Source organism: Crocodylus siamensis, chromosome 1, assembly GCF_052110815.1.
Source record: "Crocodylus siamensis isolate JL-2025a chromosome 1, ASM5211081v1, whole genome shotgun sequence".
NCBI classification, from domain to species: domain Eukaryota; kingdom Metazoa; phylum Chordata; order Crocodylia; family Crocodylidae; genus Crocodylus; species Crocodylus siamensis.
This window is the reverse complement of record NC_143395.1, coordinates 398,758,739-398,785,161: the sequence shown is the minus strand read 5'-3', so window position 1 is coordinate 398,785,161 and position 26,423 is coordinate 398,758,739. Positions and strand designations below refer to the sequence as shown.

Here is a 26,423-nt window from a genome sequence, read left to right as displayed (position 1 = left end):
TGAAATTGTCTTCTATTTATTTTTTATTGTTACACACATTTTATTTTCAGTAATCAATTTAAATTAAAATATGAACACAAAAATATAGAAAGCATTTTAGAAGCATTATAAATCCCGTGTCATCTAGAGAAAGTAACACAACTTATCTGTTTCAGACAATGTTTAAGCCTGTGAGAATCCTCCTTTGCCACAGAGATGAAGCTGGCAGGAAGATGCCCCAAGCAACACTGTAATGCCTATATCACACCCCTTGGAGAGTGTGCACCTGGGACTCTGAAATACCACTTCTGTAAAGTCACCTACTCACCCAATTCCTACTAGCTCCCTCTCTTCCAAATAGCAACATTTCACTAGGGAAACTTTCCCATTTAAGTGCATCTCCAACAGGGACTTTCTCTGATAGATTATTTAAATCTAGGCTTTTTCCAGACTGGAGAAAGCCCTCTCTTATCTCCATCGCCACTAAACCAATTAGTTTCAATCAGGGTGCCACAGCACTCTGGTATGCCTTGAAAGCTCTATGCAATGTTAGTGCTTAGGTGTGCAAATGATTCCCAAGATAAACAGAGATTTCAAACAGGAATTCATGGTATTAAAAACATTCTGATCTGGTACGGTCAGAGTTCTTTGCAACAGAATTTTTTTTGGTGGTCAAAAAATTAGTGAAACTAAGAGCTGGCCTTTTCCAAGGGATGTCTTGAGTCTAAAAAGATTGAGAATCACTGGCTTAAAGAGTGCTCTATTAAGAAAAATGTGTGTCACTACTCTGTGGGGATATAGTAAAGAATTCTTAGGTCGTTGCAGCTACAATGCCTAGTTTTGCTTATCTTTGGTTAGAGCCAAATTCCAAAGCAACACATTTGGAATTTGCAGGTCTGAAGGTAGGTGAGAATTTAAGATAGCATAATCTAGATGCTGAGGAGTCAGAAAAAGTGTGTAAATTACATTAAAGTTTGTCTCTGAATTTTACCCACCAGCTGTCAGTCTTCCTCTGGGCAGGTATATTTTGGAATCAGCACAAAGTACATCTGGTCTTTCCATATAGTTCTCTTACCACACCAAAAGTAATTTTGGTTTTTTGCTTCTATAGGACAGAGTCTTCCTCAATTGCAAATTGCACAAAGGAAACACACTTTTAAAAGTTATTCCCTTTTAGTTTGTGGGAGAAAAATATACATATATACAAAAATAGGTTCAAAGCAATCATTACAGCCATTATGTAATTTTTATCCAATAGCAGACATATACCTAAAATAGGAAAGTTCACTCATTCTACATTAAATACATATTTTTGTGCAATTACAAAAGGTAAAAAGTGCAAAGCATATTCATTTTTACTGAAAATGCCCCACTTGTATACAAAGCTTAAATGAGTATGGGTACTAGATAGCCTTCATTATGGGACAACACCTGCCCATTTGTTTCAAAGCCGTTTGTCAAAGAGTGTGACAAACTCTTTTCTACACTAGAAAAAATGCTGCCATTTTATCTCAAAAAAATGTTGCTCTCAAAGTAGAAAAACTGGGTTTGGTCTTCCTCAAAGGTGACATGTTCAAGGCCAAATCCAGTAGGCCTGATCCAGAACAGCCAAATCAAATTAGTAAGTGTCTTTCTGTTGATTTTTATGGACCCTGAGAACAGTGAAAAATGAAACTTAAAAAAAAAAGTTAACTTTCAGATTTGCCAAGCAGGACATGGGATCAGATGTTGTGACAGTGTGGAGTGCCTGGAATCTAGGCGCTTGCCACAGGTTCTCTGGGAAAGTCACTGTAATGTACAGATAAGAGAAGACACACGTTTTACACTGATAACTTATACAAAAGGATTTTATAAAATTGAGAATTCAGGTACATGAAGAGTTGGTATCCTTGACTAGAACCCCGTTACCTTTTAATGTGTTGGCTTCATTTCTTTAATTTTCTGGTGAGGAATTATGTTACTGGTATAACAGAGCATGATTAGCCTCATCAGCCATCAGGTCACTAATTTTCCCAGGTGATAGGCATGCATAAGTATAGTACAGTAGACAGACCATTCAAAATGGTTCTTTCAATCCAGATTCAAATAGAAGAGCAACTTTGAGCCTTCTCTTGCACACCCATACTCTTCACTCCCAAAATTCCAGAGTCTGATTCATTAAATATACTTCAAATGGGCCAAGCACTACAGGCTACTCAGCGCTTCCCAGTTCCTGGAAGAGGCAAAAAGAAGAATTGCAGCTGGGTTTCATGAAGCCTAGAGAGCTAGTAGGCATGAGACAGTAGCCTTTGTACATACTCCTACCAAAGTCAGCACTCTCAGATGTCTGTTACTGGATAAGCCTTGAGGAATTATTCACTCACCTTTAACCACCACACACTCCCACCTCATCTGTTTAATACAGAAGCAAAAGCACTCTTTCCTCTGTTTCTCTCATTGTAACCACATTAATGACTCAATGCTCATAACATAAATATACAGAAATGTGATAAGAAGATATGATCTCAATTATGCAGAGATAAATATGTACTTCTCCAGAAAGTCTCTCTCATGCACAGCACTGTAATGGACTCTACAATGCAGTAATGCAGAAATGTTTTCTTTCACAAGGGCATAGGTTCTTCAGATGGGCTGCAAGTACAAAAGGAAGTTCATGCAACCTATGCACAGAGTGTGACTGAGTTTGCAAGACGTTATGCAAGTAAGTCAACATGGAGAATTAGCGATAAGAAGAAAATGTAGCAAATTCCTTTATATCTTCAGCAATTTACTGAAACAGCTACATTTAAAATATAAAACTACAGAGAAAACTCTTGAAGATCACATGGAGATATTTCATGCTCATGGCCACTTTCAAAATGAGATGCATGGATCCTCAGTCTATTTTCTCCTCTTGGAATAAGTCTGCAGCATCCATATAGCTTTCAAATTTGTTATATTCCTGTATGAAAACAAAGATTGTATAATGTTATCAAAGAACAGCTGAACAACATAAATGTATACTGCTTTGTCTACGCCGTTTCATTCACAAACAAGTGGCAGCAGTGATTCAGGATATTAAAAAGAAAGCTTCAAAAGCTTACTTAGCAAGTCTGGTTTCACTCATACTAAGGGAGACAGTATTTCAGAACAGAAAACAGCTCCCTGAATTACAGGTGCTCCAGCTGTAATTTTACTAAAGGCAGTAAGATATTATTAACAACTGGAGTTGAGATCAATATACACAGAAAGCAGGACAGAAGACAAGGTAAAGGTGCACCTTGTAGACTAACTGAATCAGAGAAGTATAGGTTTTCATGAGCCACAGCATCTCTTTGGTTCAGTTGGTCTATGAGGTGCACTGTCTCACTTTTTGTAGAAAACGTCCTCCGTCTGACTTCAGACTAATATGTGTATACTACCTCTCTCTGCCCACAGGAAGCAAGTTTGTTTTGCAAGTCATATTTGCTTTTAAGAAGGGAACTGCTTTTTATAGGAAGTGACTGCATTTCTTGCATGGTTGAAGATGATTTTTTACCTTCCACATACTTCAGCAGCCCACCAAACGTTTTATTTTTTCACCTCCGTTGAAAGCCGCCCTAACGTGCTCACATATCCCATCATACCTTTTGAATCCAGCCACTTTCTTCCAACTGATTGAAAAGTCTTTCCACTGTATCTTTGACTGATTCATCCTCAACATCCTCCAGCTCTGTTTTAGAACAGCAGAGCAGATACAACTTGTATTTAAAGTGTCTGAGTTTATGATAAACCCGTGTACGATTTGCACACACCACACCAACCTTCAAAACCTGAATTAAGAGGAATACATTTGATTAGCTGAGACAATTAATGCACATAGAACAATAATCATCTTGGTGATTTAGAGCATGGCTACATCAGTTTAGCATATCCGTGAAATAATGAACTAATAATATGTATCTAAATGGAATAAACAGTATACCTGCTGTCACCTTTGTACCCTAGTTCAGCAGGTACAATGGCTAGTCATTTAATGCAACTGTAGCTCCAGCAGGCCATTTGCTCAAGATCTACTGTGACCAACCATAAAATAGAGGTGAAACACTACTACTTGATCTATCCAAGCAGTTTTATTACAAAATCCATTCACAGCTCATATGGATGGTTTTAGTATTAAGTAAAAGAACTGATTAGACCCCTTTTGGCTTACCTTTATTATCTGAGATACTTACTTCAGCATGAATGCAGCTGAAGTGACAAGAAATTAAATGAATTTATTAAAAATACAAGCTGAAAATTCCTTAATTATATAACTTGGAAAAAGCTGAACCACTGTCATAGTAAAAACACACAACTGCTTCTGACATTAAGAAAATACCAAAAACCAAGATCTTTACAGATACAAACTACACCATATCTATTTCTATGAATAAAGCCTGTAGAAAACTTTGTTAAAGTACTGGTTTTCACAATACATAAAAATAAAATGTGCGCGTGTGGTGTGTGTGTACACACACATATATTATATCTATCTATAATAATAGGCTTACTGTCTGTCTAGAGCACCATGATTGGTTGTCTTGGCAACTGGTCACAGTGCTTACTGAAACAACCAATCACAGTGCTCCAGACAGATGGAAAAAAGCATCTTATTATAGAACCCAAGGCATTTCAAACAGATATGCAGGCAAGTCAGAGCTAGAATGAAGCTATGGGGCCCCCTGCTGCGGAGGCAGGGGGAGAAGAGTGGTGGGGGACCAATCCTCCTCCCGCCCCCACCCCCCAAGCCTGCCTGCCTTTCCTGTGGCCAGAGGGTGGGCTGCCAGTGGGCCCCAACACTTCCTTCCATGACGGCAGTGCCCCCCAGGGCTGCCAGGGTGGGATGCCAGTGGGGCACCACTGCCATGGAGGTAAGCACCCGGGCCCCCTGCAGCTTAGGGGCTGTGTGACCTGCTGGCAGCCTGCTCCCTAGCTGTGGAAGATGCAGGCAGGCTCTGGAAGAAAAAACAAAAACAAACACAAACCATCAGGCCCCTCGATGCCCACCCCGCTTGGCAGAGCCTGCCTGTGCAACCACCAGGCTGGGGTGGGGTGGGGGAGGCCCAGTGCTTCCCTCCGCGGTGGCAGTGTCCCCTGGGGCTGCCTGGGCAGGGTGCTAGATGCATAGGTGCAGCCCCAACTCTCAGGCAGCATTCACTGGATCCAAGAGGATGCTGGAAGTCCAGGTGTGATCAGGGAAGCTCGGGCTTGGCGCGTTTCCAGCACCCTGTGCACCGTCCCTACTGCCTTCTCTTTGCCTGGGACCACCTGAGAACAGGCTGGCTGGGCTGGCAGCCAGAGAAGGCAGCAGGAAAGGTGCACAAGGTACTGGAAGTCCACCAAGCCCAAGCTTCTCCAAACATACCCAGGCATCCAGCACTCTGTGCACTGTCCCCTTCTCCGGATAGGGCTCTAGTACACTTGAGGAATATTGCTGTCGTTTATTATAGATGCATGGGATGTGTTCATTTGCCACGTAAAAAAGTCATTCAAATCGAAATATGCTCCTGAACATGTACGCTGTTACACTATTTAATCGTAATGTGCTGCTGAATGTTTACACTGTTATGCAAGTAAATTACACATAGACAGTTTCATGTAGCTGTTTGGGGTTTTTTTTTGAGGGCGACAAGTTTTGATTCTGTTAAAATATTCAGTCAAAGAATTAGTAAAAGTCCTGTATTTAAAGAAATACTTTTGCAATAAAAATTTAATCACAAAGGTTTTGCGGGTTTCAGCTAGTGCAAAAATAATACGACTGTTCCATTTAAGAGACTTATCTGTCTAATTTACAGGAATATTTACAGCTAAGAAAACATGCCTGTATGTATGTATCTTTAGTCATATTAAACATGGACAAGTATAATGATACATAGTAAGTAATTAGTGTAGATACCCAATACAAAACTGGTATATGAAGAATGATTACATTCAGGTAGAAGTATACTGTAATTCAGAACAAGGGAAATGCAACAGGATAACCTTATGCACAAATGAACAAAGAGAAGCTATGGTAAGAGCAGATATTCACATGCGTTTGCATACACTATATAATCTGCAGAAGGGAGCCTTGTGCCATCTCAATACTTTGGGCAGGTATTTTGCATAGCTATGGGCATGTGTATACATGCATTTAAGCATGTCTAAATTTGAAGTGCATTAAGTGATTTTTGGCAGGTGTCTACATGTGGAGGGACTTGGCACTAACATTAGTGCCAACTCCCTGCACATGTAGACACCTGCCAAATAAATAAAATTGCTTAATGCACTGTAAATTTGACTAAAGTATTTTGACTAACCTTAGTGCCAAGTCCCTGCAGCCCTGCCATGGGCCCCTAGTGCCTGGACACACCCGACACTCAAGTTAGTGTCTACACGTGCATTAATGCGCTTTAACTAATCATGCTTCAGTTTGATACCTACATTTGAAGGTATCAAATTCAGGTGCAATTAGCCTAATTTCACCATTTTTAATGCACATTAAGGGTGTGCATGTATAGTTACACACCTGTAATGCACATTGAAATTAGGCTAATACTCATTAACACATCGCTTTAATGATGCACCCAATGGGCACAAAGAAGGAGAAAGATCCATCTCCTTTGTGTGTCCCAGATACATAAGCATAACTTCAGCCTATAGACAGGGATAAGGCCTATGGACAAAAGTGCTGCACATGGCTGAAATCTGTGGTGGATTTCAATGCACTAACCCACCAGCACTTCTACACAAGATCTAGTCAACTCTGGCTTTATGCAGGAGAACTGGATTACACCTTATGGTATGCAACTAGGAGACTGACGTCTTTCCAATACATTCAGGTATCTAATTGTGTTAGACTGAGGTCATTTTTGCATAACAAGCAGCTAAGTGGCAAAGAGCCAGTACTCTTCCAGTCAGAGAGTTTAATTCAAGGTAGGATTCATTTATTATTTTTAATTGCATGCATTTCCTTTTACCACTTTATAAATTACAAGTTTTTCTTTTTTAAGCCAAAATGTAGTGATACATTTCATAGCTCCAATTGTTAATCTTCCAAGTATCCTTTTAGACCATAAGCAGCCTAAGTTTTAATCAGTCAACATCCTTTCCTGTGAGCTTTCTGTATGCATGACCAAACGTTTGCATATGTGAGCAGTCCCAAAAGACATATGACCTACTTGTCCACATCCTCAACAGCACAACTTGGTATTAGCTGTGTTTATTTTGTTGGTAATTACTGGAATGCAGAAATATGGGAGTAGTTTCAGAGACATTTTATGCGATTCATGTAATCAACTAATGGACCAGAACCTCAGCTACTCTGAAGTTAATGGATAGCACCAATTTAAAAAGAACTTTGGATCTGGCCTATACTATAAAGCTGCATCACATAAGATTAAATTAAACAAAAAAGTTACACAGGCGTGAGGTCCAGAACTTGGTATGGCTACCATTCTGTAACTTATTTAATATGAACAAAATTGCTGTACTTGCATAAAGCTCTGCTACCTGCCCATACACAAAACAAAATTGCAGGAAGTTATGTTGAGTCCTCATAGTACTACTGGAGAATAAGACTATAAACATTTATAAAAGTCTAAAATCTTGAATCATTCTTTAGAGGAAGAATGCTAAAAAAGGGCAGCATTAGAAACCCCGGGGAATCCAGCACCACACAATTCCCCTTTCAAAATGCCCCACAAAACTTGAAACCAGATTCTGGACTTCTGTGGAGCCATTCAGTGTGCACTAAATAGCCCTGTTTTCCCTGCCCACCTTGCTATTTGGGTATTCTGCACATTATTTTCTAACAAGTCGAAACTCCTCTACTCTTAAATGCTACCACAATGTATGCCTGAAATTGTATCAAAACTTTTTTTTAAAGAAAGATTCTGTAGAATTCAGTATGGGAAATGTTCCAGACATTGCATTTATTCTAATTTTAATTGCTGAGATCTAGCTGAGCCTGAACACAAAAGACATTGACACTAGTGTAATTTACAAAAAAAGGGGGTGAAGTTAAGAGTTTGAGTCTCCTGCTGCCCTCCCCTCTTAGGTGTTTTTACCTAACTTAAAAAGGAACCCAAACTATGCATTTCCATCTAGGGCATTCACTAAGGCTGTGATGGCTCTTTTAATTAAATATTTTTCTGAACTGTTTAATTAGCATAAGTCTGCGCTGTTGCAGTTAAGCCAAGTGCTATAGGAGTAAAAAATAGACACTGCAGTCAATGGGCTGCAGATAGACCCTCCAGCACTGTACATTTTAACAGCTTCTACAGCTAGCCGAGTTACTGGCCACCACAGGAACAAGCAGCGAATATGAACAGCTTCCAGCAAGTCACTGTTTCTACTTTCCCCTTGTGGGCAATGAACCTACTGTGCCAATTTCTTTTGTGATAGAAACCTACACTTCTACTTGTATCTAGAGAGAGGTCTCAGAGTCTCGTAAGCACGTGGTAACCTCAGAAGATTACTCTGCTGAATGTATCATCTGTTCTAGAGATCTCCACAACAGCTTAATTCTTTGTGAAGGCGTGAAACGCACTAGAATCCTTGCAGGAGCACAGTCTAATCATATCTGAAAATAAGTTGTACCCTTCAAAGGCAAAATCTATTGCTATTTGTATCATGCTAAGAATGTCCAGTGTGAAGCCATAAAGATTACTTCAAAGGAAAGCATGCCATATCCACATCATGCAAAAATCACCTGCAGAAATGTTCCTGATACTAAGAAGCTTTCTGCACATGCGTTCAATTCCAATTCTTCATTTCTAAAGGAAGATTTTCTTAAGAATCGTCAGTAAAAAGAAAAAGCTCAATGCCAACCATGCCTTTCTACTAAATTGATTCACTTTGCCTGACTTTGTGTTGATTTTGTCTCACTTTTTGTAGAAAGACCTAAATAAGTTCAGCAATGGATGTGAGAAAAATGTCACTCAGGGACTTGCTGATTTTGCTATAAAATGTTGGGGTCTGCCTATGTATTTTTACAAAGTCTAGGAAAGCTTTGTTATAAATAGGCAAAGCCACTCTGTCTGAAATGACCTGACATGTTGACAGGAATGGACAGTAAGACAATATAAATTCTGACCCACTTCAATTCAGATTTCTAATGTTATGGCCACTCTATACCAGTTCCCCAAAAACCTCCAAAGTAATCAAGTGTAGATTGTGTAGTCTTACAACTTCACAGCCATGCTACTGCTGTCTAGGTTCCCTCAGATCATCATTAAAAAGGACTAAAATAAGAGACTCTGACAAGTGGACAACAATGCATCTTCTTGGGCAAAGAAGATACAGTGATCTTAGGCTACAATAAAGTACAGTAGAGGAATAAAATGTACCCCAAAATACTTTAACTGGACCATTATCTAGAAGTTAACTGAAGCCAATGAGTCAGGTCTCAAACATGAAGAATCCTTAGATCTAGATCTACAGTCATGTTGATTCTCTGCGGCTATACAGTAACAGAATGTCAATGTCCTGAGGCTTATGATCTAGAAGGGAAATATCCCTGTTAGAATCTTAATCCAAAGAGAAATATGAAGTATATTCAAGTCATGATGATGTAATATCAGCAGATGTAACAGCTGCAGAATGGATGGTATATGAGACTGAAGTGGATAGACCTGCCACTTGTATCAGTGATCACTAGTGAGTAAGTACTGTCATGGAATCAGAATCAAAGCTGGAACTGAAAGCAAAGGAAAGGCTAGTCTCTTCTAGAGTAATGCAGATTCTGGCACCGATTGCCAGTATATGCCTAGTTTCTACCTAAAGATCTGGTGTGGCCAGAAGCAAAACAGCAAAGAAGTAGCTGACCCCCTAATCAGTATTACAATGATAAGTACAGAATCCAAGGGTCCATTTTGTACCACTCTCAACAACCAGAACCAACAGCATCAACACTGGTTCAGTGCAGGTCAGACAGTATCAGGGAACTTCGGAGCCAAGTCTGCACTACTGACTTAGTGCCAGGGGACTCAAACAGATTCTCTGGGCAGATGACATTGGCTAGAACCATTGCAGGTAGACAAAGAAGGCCCAAAAGTCTTATAAGACAGTCCAAGAGAAGGTAAATAATATAATATCTTTTCTCAGAATGTAACTTGGCATAAAACAAACACACAAACCTCCCCCCTTCAGGATGGCAGAAGGAGCTGATAAAGCAGGTCTAGGCAAAGTCCTACCTGTTGGCTCCTCAATGTCCAGAGCTAGAGAAATCTGTGCACCTAGCTTCTATCAAATACACTGACATGTACCTCCAGGCATTGCTGGACACCCTTTTTTAAAGACTAATCTTATCTCAGGCTGCATTTCATATTCACATATCCATCTTCAAGGCTAATGTCTGCAGGCAATTGGCATAAAAACCTCATAAAAATAACAGCGTTTGAACGCTGGGTCCTTCTGCACTACATTAAAGTATCTGAAGGCAGCCATCAAGAATTCAATTCTTTCCTGTGAGAACAAAAAACAAATCTGAAAAACAAACCTACACAAAACGTACTGACTGTTTACACATAAAACAACTAATGGCTTGTAGAGAAGACTATGAGTGTAAGGGCTTCCCCCATATTGCCTTAGGAGCAACACAGGCCTGGAGAGAAAGCCATAGGGAGATAAGGCAGCTTCACTTCCTTTCAACTTCAAGCCTGTGGAGAGGCAGGATCTATGTACCACTCTTGTAGGGATTACTTTCAAAAGGCTCCAACTTTGGTATATGAGGGACACACCCACACAGGCTGTGGACAGACTAATATTTCAAGGCCTCTGAAACATTTAAAAAAAGCTAGTGTACAACTATATATGCAGGATAAAGTGTTATGAAGCAGGACACAGATGTACCTGGAGGTGGAGGGAGATGCCGTATTTTCTCACATACAACACATACTTTGTTCTGAAAGGAAGAATGAAGGGGAAAAAATTCTAGTCATAATGCACAGAGCAGGGGCAAGCTCTAATCTACAGCTGATTTACCCTCCTGTTCCTGCTTAACTAAAGCTGAAACCCTAGCTGTTGCTAATGACTGATTTCCATGGATGGATCTACAATTCTGAAAACAGCTAAATCTCCAAGGCTGTGAAATTAGGGGTGCACCGACAAAAATCTTCTTGGCTGACACTGACGGCCGATCTGATAGCTGATTTATAGGAATGCAGCCTGGCAGCTTGGAGAGGAGCATCCGGCCAGTAAGTCTGAGGGAGGAAGTGTGAGGGAGGCTCCCACAGGATGAGAGAGGGAGTGGAGAAGGGGCCAGGTTGGTAAATGCAACCCCAGGACCGGGATGGACCCATGGGTAGCCCATCTGGGGGGGCACAGGAGGGTGGCTCTCTGCTGTTACATGAACCCCTGGGGGAGACATTGGAGGCATTTGCCCCCTCCAGATATGTGCGTGGGGTGAAAGCGGACTGCCCACTGTGGGCTTGGGGCCAGGGGCTGCACTGGCCTCTTCCCACCAGGGGCAGCACTGGGAGGGATGGCTACAAGCAGTTTTGGGGTGGCCATAGCCCACCCCGTAGCCTCCCCCCAGCACTGCTGCCAGTTGCCTCAAGCACATCCAGCCCCAGCCCCCTACCAGGAAGAGGCCAGCACAGCCCCTGGCCCTTAGTCCACAGCAGGCAGTGCGCCATTGCCCCACACACAAATCCAGAGAACACATGCTCCTCATACCTCCCCCCAGGGGTGCATGCAGCGGCAGGGAGCCACCCCCACCCCCCTGGACATGCCACCCGTGGGTTTGTCCTACTCCTGGGGTCCCATTCACTGCCTTAGCTGGGCAGCCCCCGCCCCACCCCCTCCCTCACTGTGGGAGCCTCAATCTGCTCCCCCCCTCCCAAAGATTTACTGGCCAGATGCTGCTCTTCAAGCTGTCAGGCTGCATTCCTGGCTACCTGCATGCTGCAGCTGCACACATTCACATGGCATCTATTGATAACAATATCGGCCAAAAAAAGCCGATGGCTAGTAATGTTAGTTCTCCTGTTATCAGTGCTGATGTGATATTCCACTGATATATTAGTGCAACTCTATGTGAAATAAATAAAGCCAACTTGCTAAATGGGTACTTTGTGTCAGTTTTTCACCAGTCCCAAGGGATGCCCCTGCTCATTACGGGATGGGACGGCCTGGGTGAGGGAGATTCCTTACCTTCCATCAATGCTGACCTTGTTAAGGAATACCTTAAGATGCTGGATACCTTCAAGTTGGCCAGCCCTGACAGTTTACATCTCAGGTTGCTTGCCAGTTCCTCAAGTATCACAGCCCAGTCCCTGGCCCGGATCTTCGAGAACTCCTGGTGCTTTGGTGAAGTGCCCAAAGACTGGAAGAAGGCCAATGTGGTGTCTATCTTCAAGAAAGGGAGGAAAGTGGGCCTGTAGTTTGCCAGATCCATCAGCCTGATGTCTATCTCGGGGAAGATACTAGAAAAGATAATCAAAGAAACCATTCTCAACAGACTGGCCAACGGCAACATCCTGAGGGACAGCCAGCACGGGTTTGTTGAGCGTAGGTCTTGCTGGACTAACCTTAGTTTCTTCTACGACCAGATGACCTATCACCTGGACAAGGGAGAAGAGACTGATGTCGTATATCTTGACTTCAAAAAAGCCTTCGATCTGGTATCCCATGATCACCTCTAAGCAAAACTGGCCAAATGTGCCCTTGGCTTCACCAAGATCTGCTGGCTGGGGAATTGGCTCTGTGGTCGGACCCAGAGGCTGGTGGTTGATTGAAATCAATCGTCATGGTGTGCTGTGACCAGTGGGGTCCCCCAAGGCTGTATCCTTGGGCCTATACTATTCAGCGTCTTTATTAATGATGTGGACATTGGTATCAGAAGTGGACTGGCCAAGTTTGCAGGCGACACCAAACTTTGGGGTAAAGCATCTACACCTGAGGACAGGAGGGTGATCCAGGCTGACCTTGACAGGCTCAGAAAATGGGCAGACAAGAACCTGATGGTGTTTAACACTGAAAAATGCAAGGTTCTCCACCTTTGGAAGAAAAACCCAGCAGTATGCTTATAGGCTCGGCAATGCTACGCTGGCTAGCACTACAGACAAAAGGGACTTGGGGGTCGTGATTGACCACAAGGTGAACATGAGCCTTCAATGTGATGCTAGTAAAGCGAGCAACATGCTGGCTTGCATCCATAGATGCTTCTTAAGCAAATCCCAGGTCATCATTCTTCCGTTGTACTTGGGCATTCGTGAGGCCACAGCTGGAGTACTGCATCCAGTTTTGGGCTCCAAAATTGAATAAGGACGTGGAGAAGCTTGAGAGAGTGCAGAGGAGAGCCACGTGCATGATCAGGTCAGGAAAAAAGGCCTTATGATGAGAGGCTGAGAGCTATGGGAGTCTTCATCCTGGAAAAGTACAGGCTCAGGGGTGATCTGGTGGCTGCCTATAAATTCATCAGGGGTGCTCACCAGGATCTGGGGGAATGTCTGTTCACCAGAGTGCCCCAAGGGATGACAAGGTTGAATGGTCACAAACTCCTCTGCAACCGTTTCAGGCTGGACATAACAAAGAACTTTTTTACTGTCTGAGCCCCCAAGATGTGGAATAGACTGCCGCCGGAGGTGGTTCAAGCACCTACTTTGAACGCCTTCAAGAGTCATTTGGATGTTTATCTTGCTGGGATCCTATGACCCCTGCTGACTTCCTACCCCTGGGGCAGGGGCTGGACTTATAGATCTTCCAAGGTCCCTTCCAGCCCTAATGTCTATGAAATAGAAGGAAAGAGACCAGAAGCAACTAGCTGGCAAAAAAATTGTCCTAAGACAGTTTAGCTTGATTAGTGGAACATCAAAACCATTACACAGAAGACGTGACTGAACATCTCTAGAGTAAAGAGCGATAAACCATTAAGAGCAACCAGCTCCCCTCATTGCCTGTATAGTAATGCAACAGTCACTGCACTCAGAAGGAATCAAAGCAGGGTTCCTCTACCTACCCTGGTCAGAAAAAGCAGCTTCCTCACTTAATATGCACACTCCTTTTGGGGATCTAGTTTTTGAGGAAAAGGTGCACATGTGTGTGAGAAAATATGAATTGGTTTGTCCAGCTTCATTTTGAAACATGTATAGAGTAGGAGCAGGCAATTATTTTGGCTGGAGGGATGCTTAACAAGTTTTGGCGAGCTGTTGAGAGTGCAAGGGTAGCCCTGCCCCTTGACAGGTGCCCCACCTCCTTGGTCATCATCTTGGAACTGGAAGGCCTGTCCCCTAACCCCTGATCCTTGCCACAGAAAGGCCCTCCCCTTTCCCCGAAAGTATTCCTTTGGCAAGGGGGTCTGTCATCTTGGAACCGGATGTTACTTTCTTTTAAAAAACGAACAACCCCCCCCAAAAAATCTACTACAACATGCATGGATTTGATTTCAAAAAATATTTTTGTCCTGATTTATGTGTTTGCACAGTGTACACGGAGGTGACTGCATAATAGCTTAAAATGAAGTTTTACTTTTGTATGTTATGGGGGCGGGGAGGGGCTGTGTGTATGTTGGGGACAATGTGGGGGATGTAGGCGCACATATATGGCGGTGCAAGGTGGGGTGTAGGTACATGTGTATGGTGGGGTGAGAGAATGTGGGACCCCCCCTTACAAGCATTGCCCCTTCACAAATGCCCCCTCCCTCATTGTGTACAGCCCCTGCTACCAGCAGCAGGTGGCAAGGCCTTGGGGTGCTCACAGCCCACAGCAGGCAGAGACCCCTGGTGATGCATGGTCCCGGTGAGCCCCAGGACTGCACGTGGCCAGGCCACTGGCAGAGAGAAGGGTAGAGCCAGCCTCATTTCACAGAGCCCCTGCCAGCGTGGGCCCTGCTCTCCTGCTTGCGCACTGCCACTTCCCCACTGTGTGTCGCCACTGCCCAACATTCCCGCCCACTCGGTGCTCCAGCAGTGCACAGTTCCTGGCTGGCTCCTACTCTGCTGTGCAGTCCTGGCCATGAAGCCAAGAACTGTATGGTGCCAGAGCCAACCCAGCCTGGCTGGCATCCTGTGGTTCTGGGCTGCATGGTCAGGATTACAAGGCATAGGATTGCACGGTGTAGCAGGAGCCAGCCAGGAACCACAAGGCGGGACTGGCTCTTGCTGCATCCTGTTGTCTTGGCCACTTGGCTGAACCAAGTGGTGTCAGCTGGGCTGGTTCCTGCTGCACTGATGATACTCCACCACGCCCTACCTCCACCCATTCTCATCTTGGATGGAGGGAGGGTGCTGTCACAGCTCCATGGTTGCCAGGCCAGAAGCCTCTGCTAGGCAGAGGCTTCTGGTTGGGGGCGGCCTTGCTGCTGCCACCAGCTCCTCCTGCTGCTAGCGCCTGGTCAGTTTTTAGATAGGCAGCCACCGGCAGGTAATAATTTCCAATTTTTAAAGGAGCCCCATGGGCTGGAAAGATTGGTATGGCAGGCTGGATCTGGCCAATGGGCTGTACTTTACCCGCCCCTGGTATACAGGTAGGTCAGTCCCACAATGGGACTGACCTTCCTCTCTCATAATGGCTATAAACATTCCATTTTTTGAACGTTTTAAACCCCATTATGTCTTGAAACACACACACACACACACACACACACACACTACACCACAGCCACACAAGCACTCAAAACATGACTTACTTTCTCTAGCCCCAGCCATTTCTTCCTTGAAAGTATTATGAATTAAAGGGTGAATGTTAGTTAGGGTAGAGTACATCTCAGTATCAACTCAAGCACATTGAGGCATGGTACTGCAAAAAAAGCTACCCATGTATATCACATATGTTGATAGAAGTACTGTTTTGTTTCATTCAGTCTAAAATACAACATAACTTACTAGTTAATTGCTCAGGAGATTTTTTGTTACCTGTTTGTCATGTGACATGAAGTCATCCATTTCCAAAGTGTTATTGCTGTACAGCTTTCCCGATAGCAACACATCAAACTTACAGTACCGATGCATTTCACAAGCCTGACAAGACATATTTACTGGATACGTCATGATTATACGGACGTTAGGATAACTATCCACTCGTTCCTGAAAAACATTTCACATATATTTGAAGAGCTGACCCTGGAAATACACAAGGAGGCCCACCTATGCAAGATGCTGAGTGCTTTCAACTCCCATGAGTTCAGGGACTAGACTCATATAGGACTAGATCTAAAGTCAACTCCCAAAATATAGAAAGAAAAAAAAAATACTAGAATTACTATATTTTCATTCTGGAGTATGGATATATTTCTGTACTTTATTAAAATCTGGAGGCATTTCAATGACCAAGCCAGAAAGCTAGATACCTTATATCGTTCTTTCCAGCGGCTTCTAGAAGTCAGGTTTTCAAGACGAGGTTGAATAAAGCGGTCGTCCAAATAATGAAGTGAAGTTAACATATCTCGTGCATACCTCTTTTGTCTTGTTCCATCTGTTCAAAGAAAGAGTCACTGTAAGATATTTACTGATGAAGAAACACATACAATATATGAACAAACTATGGAATCTTCAGAGGAATGATGGATCTTTACTTTGAAAAGCATATAGGTCATTATTTACTTATTGAAGAACAGTCATTTCAATGACTAAAAGTAGTGTCAGTAAAGTCTGTGGTTAATGAAAGGCACATCATTCAAGTACAGCTGGTGTAAGGACTTACTAAAATTTGTGATATGTAATATTTAAATATACAAAATAGAAATAGTAAAGGTTGTAAATGTGAATGGACTGCCCAATAGTGATAATTCAATCTGTTTTATCATTAAATAATTCATCATCACACAACACCAAAACATGCACTCTGCTAGCTCCCTTCCATTTCTGTTTTCCAGATAAACTCTAAACAATCATCTAATGAACTAGAATTACACTGAATATTTATCTTAATTCTAATGAAAACATTCTGAAAATAAGGAGCTGTGTATTAGTAATTTTACAATGAACAGTGTATAAACTGCCCCAAAACATTTTAGAGACTGAGAGAGGAAAAAAAATAATCAAAAAATCCAATATTAAACTCAAGAATTCAAATCTGCTAAAATATACAGGTCTTAAACCACCCAGACAAATTTAACTTTGCCCTGTGGTGATGTGTTGCAATCACAATTACTGGATTTTAGTATCTGCAGTCCCTGAATACATGGAAATGGATTTTTTTTTAAATAGTTTCTCCCCCACTTCCTGACCAAATGTGTCAATACAGACCTGAGGAAGGCTGGAGACCTACTGCTGTATATAAAGAAACCCACTATTATACCTAATTTACTTTAATTGCAACCTAATTTCCTCAGTATAACTTATGCACAAAATTTCAATAAATTTAATTGTATTGGATGCTTAAGGAGCCTGTGTTAGTCCATTACTTCAATTATTAAGGACAAAAATAAATCTGACCCCTACTGCTAAACTAGCTCATTTTTAATTATTTTAACTCAAACTAATTAACAGATGTACTTGTAAGTCCTCAGAAAATCTATTCTGCTGAAACGCTGGAGAGAATGTTATGATGAATACAAAATAAAGATGAAGGATTTTCTTTAGTGCTAAACTCAACTAAACATTCACTAGGGAGCCAATAACAGCATCTTGCAGTAGGAGATAAAACTATATTAAAAGAGGGAAACTTTTCTAGACTACATATCTTTATAAAGAGCTGTAGGAAGCAGAGTATATTTACTATACTTGCTCCAATTTTGGCGGCTTCTCTAATCACAAACTATTAGGAAAACCTGAAAAAACTAGTATTGGCCTCAGAAAAAGAAGAAATAACTAAGGGCTTCAAGAACATACATTTCTGCTGCTAATTCAGCATTTTAAATCAGCATAAACATGTTTTCCACTTTGTCCTTGTTTCTTGACTACACCAAATATCCAACAACCAACTATTAACTACCCTGTCACTGCAATACCAGAGTATTGGCAATGCCCTTATCTCCCTGGCTTTTTACCTGTGGCATGTTATAGTTCACATGGTTTCACTGTTTTGAATACTGTTCCTTGTCATTATGGGCGAGGAAACAACATGGTGATTCCTTGCTTAATGACTGCCTGAAAAACATAGGGGCTGGACTCAATGGCCTATGAGGCCCTTTCTAGTCTCACATACCCTCAACATCCCACTGATTCTCTTTTGTATCTAGTATTAATGGTCTCCAAATTCATCCCTTCCCTAGTCTTAAGTTGCTTAAGAAACTTTCATGTAAGTTTCTCCATGAGGAGACTTGTCAGCTAGAGCAAGCAAACAAACATGCAATTTTTAGGCCAAGAAGTTTCTGATTTGAAGCAAATCTAAGAGAGACTTGGAAAGGAAACTTCATTTGGAAAACTCTGTGCATTTTGGCCATTTTAACAGGGGAGGGGGAGCTAGTGCTTTGCAGCATGCAGCAGGTATTACAATCTGTTAAGTCTGCATGATTCTGTAGCAAAGTCACCCTAGTTTTGACTGTGAACAAAGCAGGGTTAGAGTCAGAGCTGCTCTGCTATTCTTGTATTCCCATAGAATGGTGCAGATGTTTACAAATCCTAAATAATGTGTATTGTTTGATAGTGATAGTTGTTACATTTGTCTGTGTGGTCTCACTCTCTTTTTTTTTTTTAAGTTTAACCAAAATCCTCAGAAAAATCATAACCTACATTTTTCAGGCAATCATTAACAAAATAAATTATGCCAGATTCTTACCCACACTGACAAGGAGCAATATTCAGAACAGTGAGACTATATAAACTATAACAACATGTGGCTTGCAATGTTTTGGGAAGTTAACTAGTTTTTGTAGTGGAAGTCAGAGTATAGATTTGGCAAAGGGAAGGCTATCTTCATTACAGACTTGCTACTGTTAACCAATAAAATTTGGATTTTCATTAATTATACAAAGAACAACTTGTATACAACTCTCAAAAATGCTTTTCAAACTTGAAAGAATTAGGCTCTTTCACTTATCTCAGATTACTCTTTGGGCAAATAAGCCAAGTGGGAAGTCCCATAATAAAGTGGCAGATCTGGGGAGAGGAATCTAAATTAAGTCCCAGTCCTACACAGTCACCCCTGGAGACCACTTCTTCAAAACACAGATACTCTTATTAGAAGTATACCAATTTGAATTACTCTTCTGTTTAATGTTATTTGCTTACCATACAATGAGCACAAAAATGTGTCATCAATTGCGTTGATGAGAAATGCCTTTACTACTCTTTGGAAATGCACATAATGGTCGCAGCGGGAGACTGGGAAAATAAACGGAATCAGGTAAAGCACATTGGCGACAAAAATTCCACAAATATTACTTTTCATCTACCAACTTTGATAAAGTACAACCATAAGAAATAGTTTGAAAATGGAACCTCCCTAAGTTATGAAACAGGAATGTCAATTGAAACAGTGCATTTTAGCCCAATGTATTTCAAAAACCTCTATCATACAAGTCATATATACACACTGTGCTTACTCACTGTGCTTACTTGCATACTACATCCTCCTCTGCCCCACTCTTCCCCCCGAAAAAAAATTAGGGTGCATATCTTAAGTGGGGAAGTTTATTTTTCTTTCCTGAAGTAGAAACCTGGACATGCTGTGCTCGAATGATGGCCAAATTGGCTCCATATTCTCTCTGACCCAGGAAGCAGAAGAGGCTAAATCCAGTAATAACTCTCACAGTCATTAAGGAATTTTGAGTAGCTAATGGCTGAGCACTGCAGCTTATGCCTGAAGCAGCAACTGAATTGGCTCATGGCAAGCAAGCTGGAGCTTGCAGTAAGGAGCATCTTGAAGGGGCTTGTAATGCGGAAACAATACTATTGATAGAAAATTTATATAAAGAACTATTTATAATAAAGTAGTAACAGTCTTGCTACTGCCCTTTCAAGAGTTCAGGCCTAGCTCTGTGGCTGTCTTGACATACTGGAAGTTCCTGATGTCTCACCCAGAGTATCTCCTGGGAAGCCATGCTTCCTGGACATTACCTCCAACAGGACTTACTCCATGTCAATCATGACTCAGTAGTGGGCACGTGGGAGGGGAAGAGGGAATGGCAGGGCAGAAAACTGCTCTTTTTTAGATGTGCTGCCTGCAAAAACAAGGCACATGTCTTTTTTCAGGAGTGGGGGGGGGAACATAGGGGATAGGGGGCTTGTAGTATGTGTCAAAATGTGGCATCCTACTAAGGCAATTCAACCTCTGAATTTTTTAACAGGATATGGCAACAATATAGAAAAAGCAATGACAAAAATACCTTATATTCAGCTGAAACTATAGGAGGGGCCATAGGTAGTTTCAAAAACCAGCAATTACCCAAAATACAACTAACCGAGAAAATGAAGTCTTAATGAATATCATCAAAATTTTGGTAACAAGCAGCCTAGGCCTCTATTATGTGTATCAACAGAAATATTATTTGTATTATCAAATAGTATTTGGTAAAATACTGCACCCTTATATCATTAAAGACATTCATATTTAAATTAAGGTAGCTTCCAACGTTTGCATACTGCTGTACATTACACCAGTGTTTTGTTCAGACAGATTACCAGCTTTTCCACAGCATACTGGGTGTGTACACAGAAGTGCTCCACGCACATTTTAAAAAGTTCTCTAAATAACAGTGCTGTATAGCATCATAAAGTTACAGCACTCTTAAACGTGACAGAAGTGCAGTGTTTGGCAGGGGCTTCTGAGCCTCCCTGCACTTTCAAGGCTAGGAGGAAGAGTGTGCTCTGCACTCTTCTCCACTGGTCAGAAGTGTGGCCAGTATACAGAAGTAATTTCAAGTGCTGTGGGTTGCTAAAGTGCTGTAAAATATGCGTCAAAATTTAATGCCTCTTTTAACAGGGGATAATTTAAAGCACTGTACCCATTTTTAAAGCGCTGTAAGGCCACTTCTATTAAGCCACAGCAATAAAGCGCTTTAAATGGCAAAAAGGGTAACTTCTGTCCACACCCATAAGTGCTGTTACATTGCCTCATCATAAAAGTGGCACAGGAGGCAGTTGGTGCAAACACCTATTCAGGGATGAAATTAACTAGAGCTCAGGACATATGACCCTGTATACCAGGTAACTTATACCAATGTCTGCTCCATATTAACACGTGTGTTAAAGCATGTGACATGATGTGTCTGCACCATGAACCAATTAAAAGATGCAAATAAAGTATCTTTTCCATAACCACACTCTCCCCGATAAAATAAAAGTTATAAAATTACTGCATACTAGTTGTGGAAGCTACAGTACTCCCATAGTAAGTTATGGCCTTTGAAAATATGAATTTAAGCTACCATACGCTTCACAGGCATGCTATTTTATATTTATATAAAAACAAGGTTCTGATGAACACAAAATCATTACATGACAAGCAAAGTACTTCCACCAACTTATAGCTTATTTTAGGCTTACGGTGTGGTATGTAATACTCCACTAAGTGGCCTTTTAATGGAGCACGTGCTCTCTCTTGGAGCAGGTTCAGATTTTCATCATGTTCTGTAAATTCCTCTTCATCATCATCATCATCAACTATAAAGTCTTTCATACTCTCGTCATCATCACTGCTTTCTGTTGGTGTGAGGGGTAACTTATAGAATGACTCCTCTATTTCCGTTTCATCACTAGACTCCTAAATAAAATCAAAATAAACTATTCTTTGAGTTTTATTTATAAAACAATCAAACACACCATGCAAGATTTGCAGTCTTCAAGTTACACCATGCATTCAAGTAAGAAGGAACAAAACAAAACAAAAAAATGCTGGCAGACTAGCTAACATCTTTCTGAAAAAGTGAAAGAATACCTTCACCTGGAATTTATCTAGGTTGGTCTGCCTCAGTAATGTAGCTGCGGAGAAAAACTTGCCTTGCTATGCCTCTGCTCTACCTTGCCCCATCTGTAGCAATTTACTTTGCTTCAGAGCTGCAAGTCATCTCAACAGGTAGCAGGTTTCACATAAAAGGTTTAGCAGCCTTATCCCATGTGTCTGTCAGTCATTTTTTTAAGAGGAAAGGAAAAGAGCAAGTATTTGGAGGAGAATCCCTTTAGTTACATAGGGATGCAAAATTCTAAAACTATTTGATCAGTTGTTTGATTATGTCCGGAAGCAGAAAAACCCCCTCAATCCTGAGCAATGAAAACAAAGTCAAGACTGAACCCCACCAGTGCCTGGTTGGAACGTGAAGACTGGCAGATTTGGTACCCTGAATTTTCAGTTTCATAGTTTCTAGGGTCGGAAGGGACCTGAGTAGATCATCTAGTCCAACCCCCTGCCATGGCAGGAAAGATTACTGGGGTCAAATGACCCCAGCAAGGTGTTCATCTAACTTCCTCTTAAAGACCCCCAGGGTAGGGGCCAGCACCACTTCTCTTGGAAGCTGGTTCCAGATCCTAGCCGCCCTGACCGTGAAGTAGCGCCTCCTGATATCTGGCCTAAATCTACCCTCTACCAGCTTGTGCCCGTTATTCCTGGTCACTCCTGACAGTGCTCCGGGGAACAGGGACTTCCCCAATGCCTGCTGGTCCCCCCTGACTAGTTTGTAACAGGCCACTAGATCCCCCCTCAGCCTTCTTTTGTGGAGGCTGAACAGGTTCAGGTCCCGTAGCCTCTCCTCATAAGGCCTGCCCTGCTGCCCCTTGATCATATGAGTGGCCCGCCTCTGGACCCTCTCCATGCTGTCCACATCCCTCTTGAAGTGCGGCGCCCAGAACTGGACGCAGTACTTCAGCTGTGGCCTGACCAGTGCCGCATAGAGGGGGAGGATCACCTCCTTGGACCTGCCTGAGATGCATCTGTGGATGCATGACAAGGTACGGTTGGCCTTCCTGACTGCGTCCCCACACTGCCAGCCCATGTTCATCTTGGAGTCAATGACGACTCCAAGATCCTTTTCTGCCTCTGTACTGACAAGAAGGGAGTTCCCCAACCTGTAGGTATGGAGCGGGTTGTTCCTCCCCAGGTGCATCACTTTACACTTGTCAGTGTTGAACCCATCCTGTTCTCATCCGCCCACCCCTGTAACCTGTCTACGTCCGATTGTAGCCTATTGCTCCCTTCTAGAGTGCCCACACTCTAGACTTTGGGAATTCCCAGTCCACCTCGAGTGAAAACCCCCCCAATGAAACACTGCTAACCAAGATAAGACGTGTCCCACAAGGTACAATAATCACCTCACAATATTCCCTGTCATCAGATGTCTGGATGGCATTTGGTCTTGACACACATTTTGATTCTGTTAACACTTTCTGGTCCTTACTAGGCAAATTCTCTTCTGCCGTAAGGGTGCTACAGGGGTGCTGCTGCTCTTGAGAGCTCTCTTCATCCATTATGCAGTTGCGCTTAGCAAACACTTTTCTAACAGGGATATCACTGTCATCACTCCCATCACTGTCATACAATACCGACGTGCTTAACCGCTTGCGCTTTCCTAAAGCAATGGGTTCATCCTCGGCATCCTCCACAATAACTGTGTCAAGACTTTTCTCCTCATGATCTGCAAAGCTACTCTTTTCAACTACAGTTTCATTTTTTTCATCTTCCAATGAGGACGAATGCTCATCTTCCGGAGACGACAGCTCTTCATCAGTGTCATCATCGCTGTTAAACACTATAACGTTTCTTTTTGTCCGTCTCCAGTCGACCCGAGTTTTGGCTTCTGGTTCTTTTAGCCTCGAGTTCCTTCGTGTTTCGTATCTTCTGACCGGTGTTTTCGTCTCCATTGAGAAACAACTGGAACACACACAAATACGTATGAGGGGATCGCAATGCATTCAGAAGCAGGCATTTTCATTTTGGTGTATCTATGGTTAGCACTTTACTACAAAGGACTCGTAGAAGGCAACAGAAACATCACCAAGGCATCTAAAGCCCAGCGCATAGCAATCATTTCACCAGCGACAATTTACAAGACGGTAATTAGAATAAAATAATACGGAGTTCGTGGACATACCCCACCCCAACCCCGCACGACGCCGGGAGCCCACGCAGGTGCGCACAGCTTTGCTGCACGACACGGGGCAGGAGGCCCGCGGAGCCGCCAGGCCGCGACCCCTCGCTGCCTGGAAAAACCCCACCTCACCCTGCCCGTCCCGGGAGATTCTAAACCGCCGCTCGCGAAGGAGATCCACCTTCCGGAGCGTACCCGGCTGCGATTGGCCGGCTCCGCTGTCATTCCGCCCCGGGAGTGTTTCCGGAAGTGCGGGAGGCGGCGGGAAGGCGCTACGTGACCTGTCGAACCGTCTTGCCCTTGGAGGTGGGGCGGGGACGTCACGTGCCATGGCTCCTGTTTTCCTCTCCAGGAGTTCAAGCGGGAAAAAGGGATTCCCAAGGTGGGCAGCCCCCAGCGCCCCTCACCCCCAGTCCTGCAGACTCTCCCGGCTGCCTCTTTCCCTGCCGGGGGAGCTGCAGCCCTGGGTCCCAAAAGCTTCCCTGCTGAGCAGAGGGAAAGTCCAAATCCGGGAGCTTTGTTCACATCTAAAAAACCCCACTGGGACAAACCCTAGCCCTGCCTGCAGGCCCATTGCACAGCTGTGCCCAGCCCCACACTGCATGCTCTAGACACCAACAGACTTTTCTCAGGTGCTGCTGCAAACCTCCCTTGCAGACCCTGGTGTGTCCTGGTCCAACTGGGCTTGATGCCATTGCCCTCACTGCTTGGCTCAGATCAGGCACAGTCTATGCTAATCCCAAATCCTGGATGTTTGTTGATATTTAAAAAAAACCATGCTGGGACAGGAATGGGAGGACCCAAAGAGGAGGTGTCTGTGGAAAAGCAGGCTCAGCCCTGCCTCGGGGCCCATTGAACAGCTGTGCCCGGCCCCATATTGTGGGTGTGTGGTGCGCTCTAGACACCGCCAGACCTTTCCCAGGCGCTGCTGCAACACTCCCCCCCCCCCCGCCCTCCGTGGACCCTGGTGTGTCCTTGTCAAGCTAGACTTGATGCCCTGTTGCCATCACTTCTTGGCTCAGATCAAGCATGGTCTATGCTTACCAGGGCAAAATATCATGATCACCACAGAGGCTGATCTAGGAAGCTGCACCCAGGGAAGACCGCTCTGCTGACATGGGACAGTATGTGTGTAGGTAATGCATACTTAACCTTGGCTTTATGCCCACTTTATGGAAACTGGAGGCTCCTCCCTAGCTTGTTCCTGGGGCCGTATGGCTGAGGGCAAGCGAAACCCGGAGGCATCCAAACCCCGTGCCTCTGGGCTTGGGCCTGCACGTAGGTTGCTTGCCAAAGGATTTGGAAACATCTGAAGCCCCAGGTGGAGCTGAAGGATGTTTACCAGTAGTAGGGCCACTTTTGGTTCTGGACTAACTCACACATAGTGCAGATTGTCAAACTCACCTTATTCCTTGGGCTGAATCTGGACTTGCATGGCTCCTTTTGGGCTGGATATAGCCTGGGGCACGTGGCAGCAATTCTGGCTCTGGCCCAGGGTAGGTGGTGGCAGTGGTGAAAGCAGTAGTGGTTCTTGTTTCTGTCATGTGCCACATGACAAACCTGCCGCTGCTGCCACCTACCATGGGCCAGAGCTAGAGCTTCTGCCATGTGCCACATTCCCTGTGTTGCAGCAGTAGTGCCAGCTCTGGTGTGGGGCATGTAGTGGTGGTAGCAGTTCCATCGTGGAGTGGTAATGCTGATGGTTGAGGAGGTAGGGTCATTGTGGTGACAAAAGGCAAAGCAGCCAGAGGGAGACCGGGCCTGTATCAGCCCTTGCTCACCCTCCTGTCACTAGCCACCACATTCACTGGGGCCAAGGACCTCAGATTCTGCAGCAGGCCACTGCTCTTAGCTATGCCCTCCAACTTCTAGCCTGGTAAGCTGGTCAGGTCGGCTCTGCAGGCCAGATCTGGCTCATAGGCCATGTGTTTGACACCCCTGGTATAACTGATTAAAACAGGGGTCAGTATTTTTTTGTCAGCATGGGTTGGAGCTTGCTGTCAAACCACTGTAGGGCTCTGTCTGATGCCTGCTGTCAATAGGTCCCAGGTGCATTATAAGGGAAGGCAGCAAAATTTCTTTTGCCCTGGGTGGCAAAAGTCCTTGTGCTACTGCTGGGGAGGACATCGGGCTAATTTGTAACAGGCCTGCAAAAAAAGGTTGGCCCCCACAGATTTATAGTAAGTGCATACTCCAGGTAAAAGCAAAGCCTTTAGTACGCAGAACTTTTTATACCTACTGCATTTTTGTATCTCTCTGGTGCTGTATAATAGCATTTCTGACTATGAGGGTGATCAAACATGGTAGCAGGCTACCTAAAGAAATTGTAGGATCTCCATCCCTGGAAATTTTCAGCAGGAAGTTGGACAGACACTTGGCTGGGGTGGTTTAGGATGCTCCTGCTTTGAGAAGATGAATTTGTGAGGTCCTTTCCAGTCCTACTTTTCCATGAACCTATGATCTATGTTCTTTCCAAGCTGCACTCAGTCAGGAAAGTTAAGTATGCATAGGTTCTTTGTAGGACCCAACTTTCAGAAGTGCTGAATACTTGCAGCATTCA

At 43.4% G+C, this 26,423-nt stretch overlaps 1 protein-coding gene across 3 annotated transcripts; it reads right to left on the bottom strand.

Annotated features, from left to right (window-relative positions):
• CCDC82 (coiled-coil domain containing 82) lies at positions 1–24,197 on the bottom strand. 3 transcript variants are annotated; one of them, XM_090030289.1, is made up of 8 exons: positions 24,059–24,197; positions 23,088–23,646; positions 21,330–21,546; positions 19,074–19,166; positions 16,250–16,374; positions 15,816–15,986; positions 3,585–3,770; positions 1–2,920 (listed from the first exon to the last, which is right to left on the bottom strand). In XM_090030289.1, exons 2-8 carry the CDS (start codon positions 23,634–23,636, stop codon positions 2,855–2,857), a joined length of 1,407 nt encoding a protein of 468 aa, XP_089886415.1. In that variant the 5' UTR covers positions 23,637–23,646; positions 24,059–24,197; the 3' UTR covers positions 1–2,854. The 3 variants fall into 3 exon arrangements, with proteins under 3 accessions (XP_089886415.1, XP_089886410.1, XP_089886405.1); XM_090030284.1 differs by having other exon boundaries at positions 23,996–24,108; XM_090030279.1 differs by lacking the exon at positions 24,059–24,197 and adding an exon at positions 23,867–24,001.
• Positions 24,198–26,423: the final 2,226 nt, after the last annotated feature.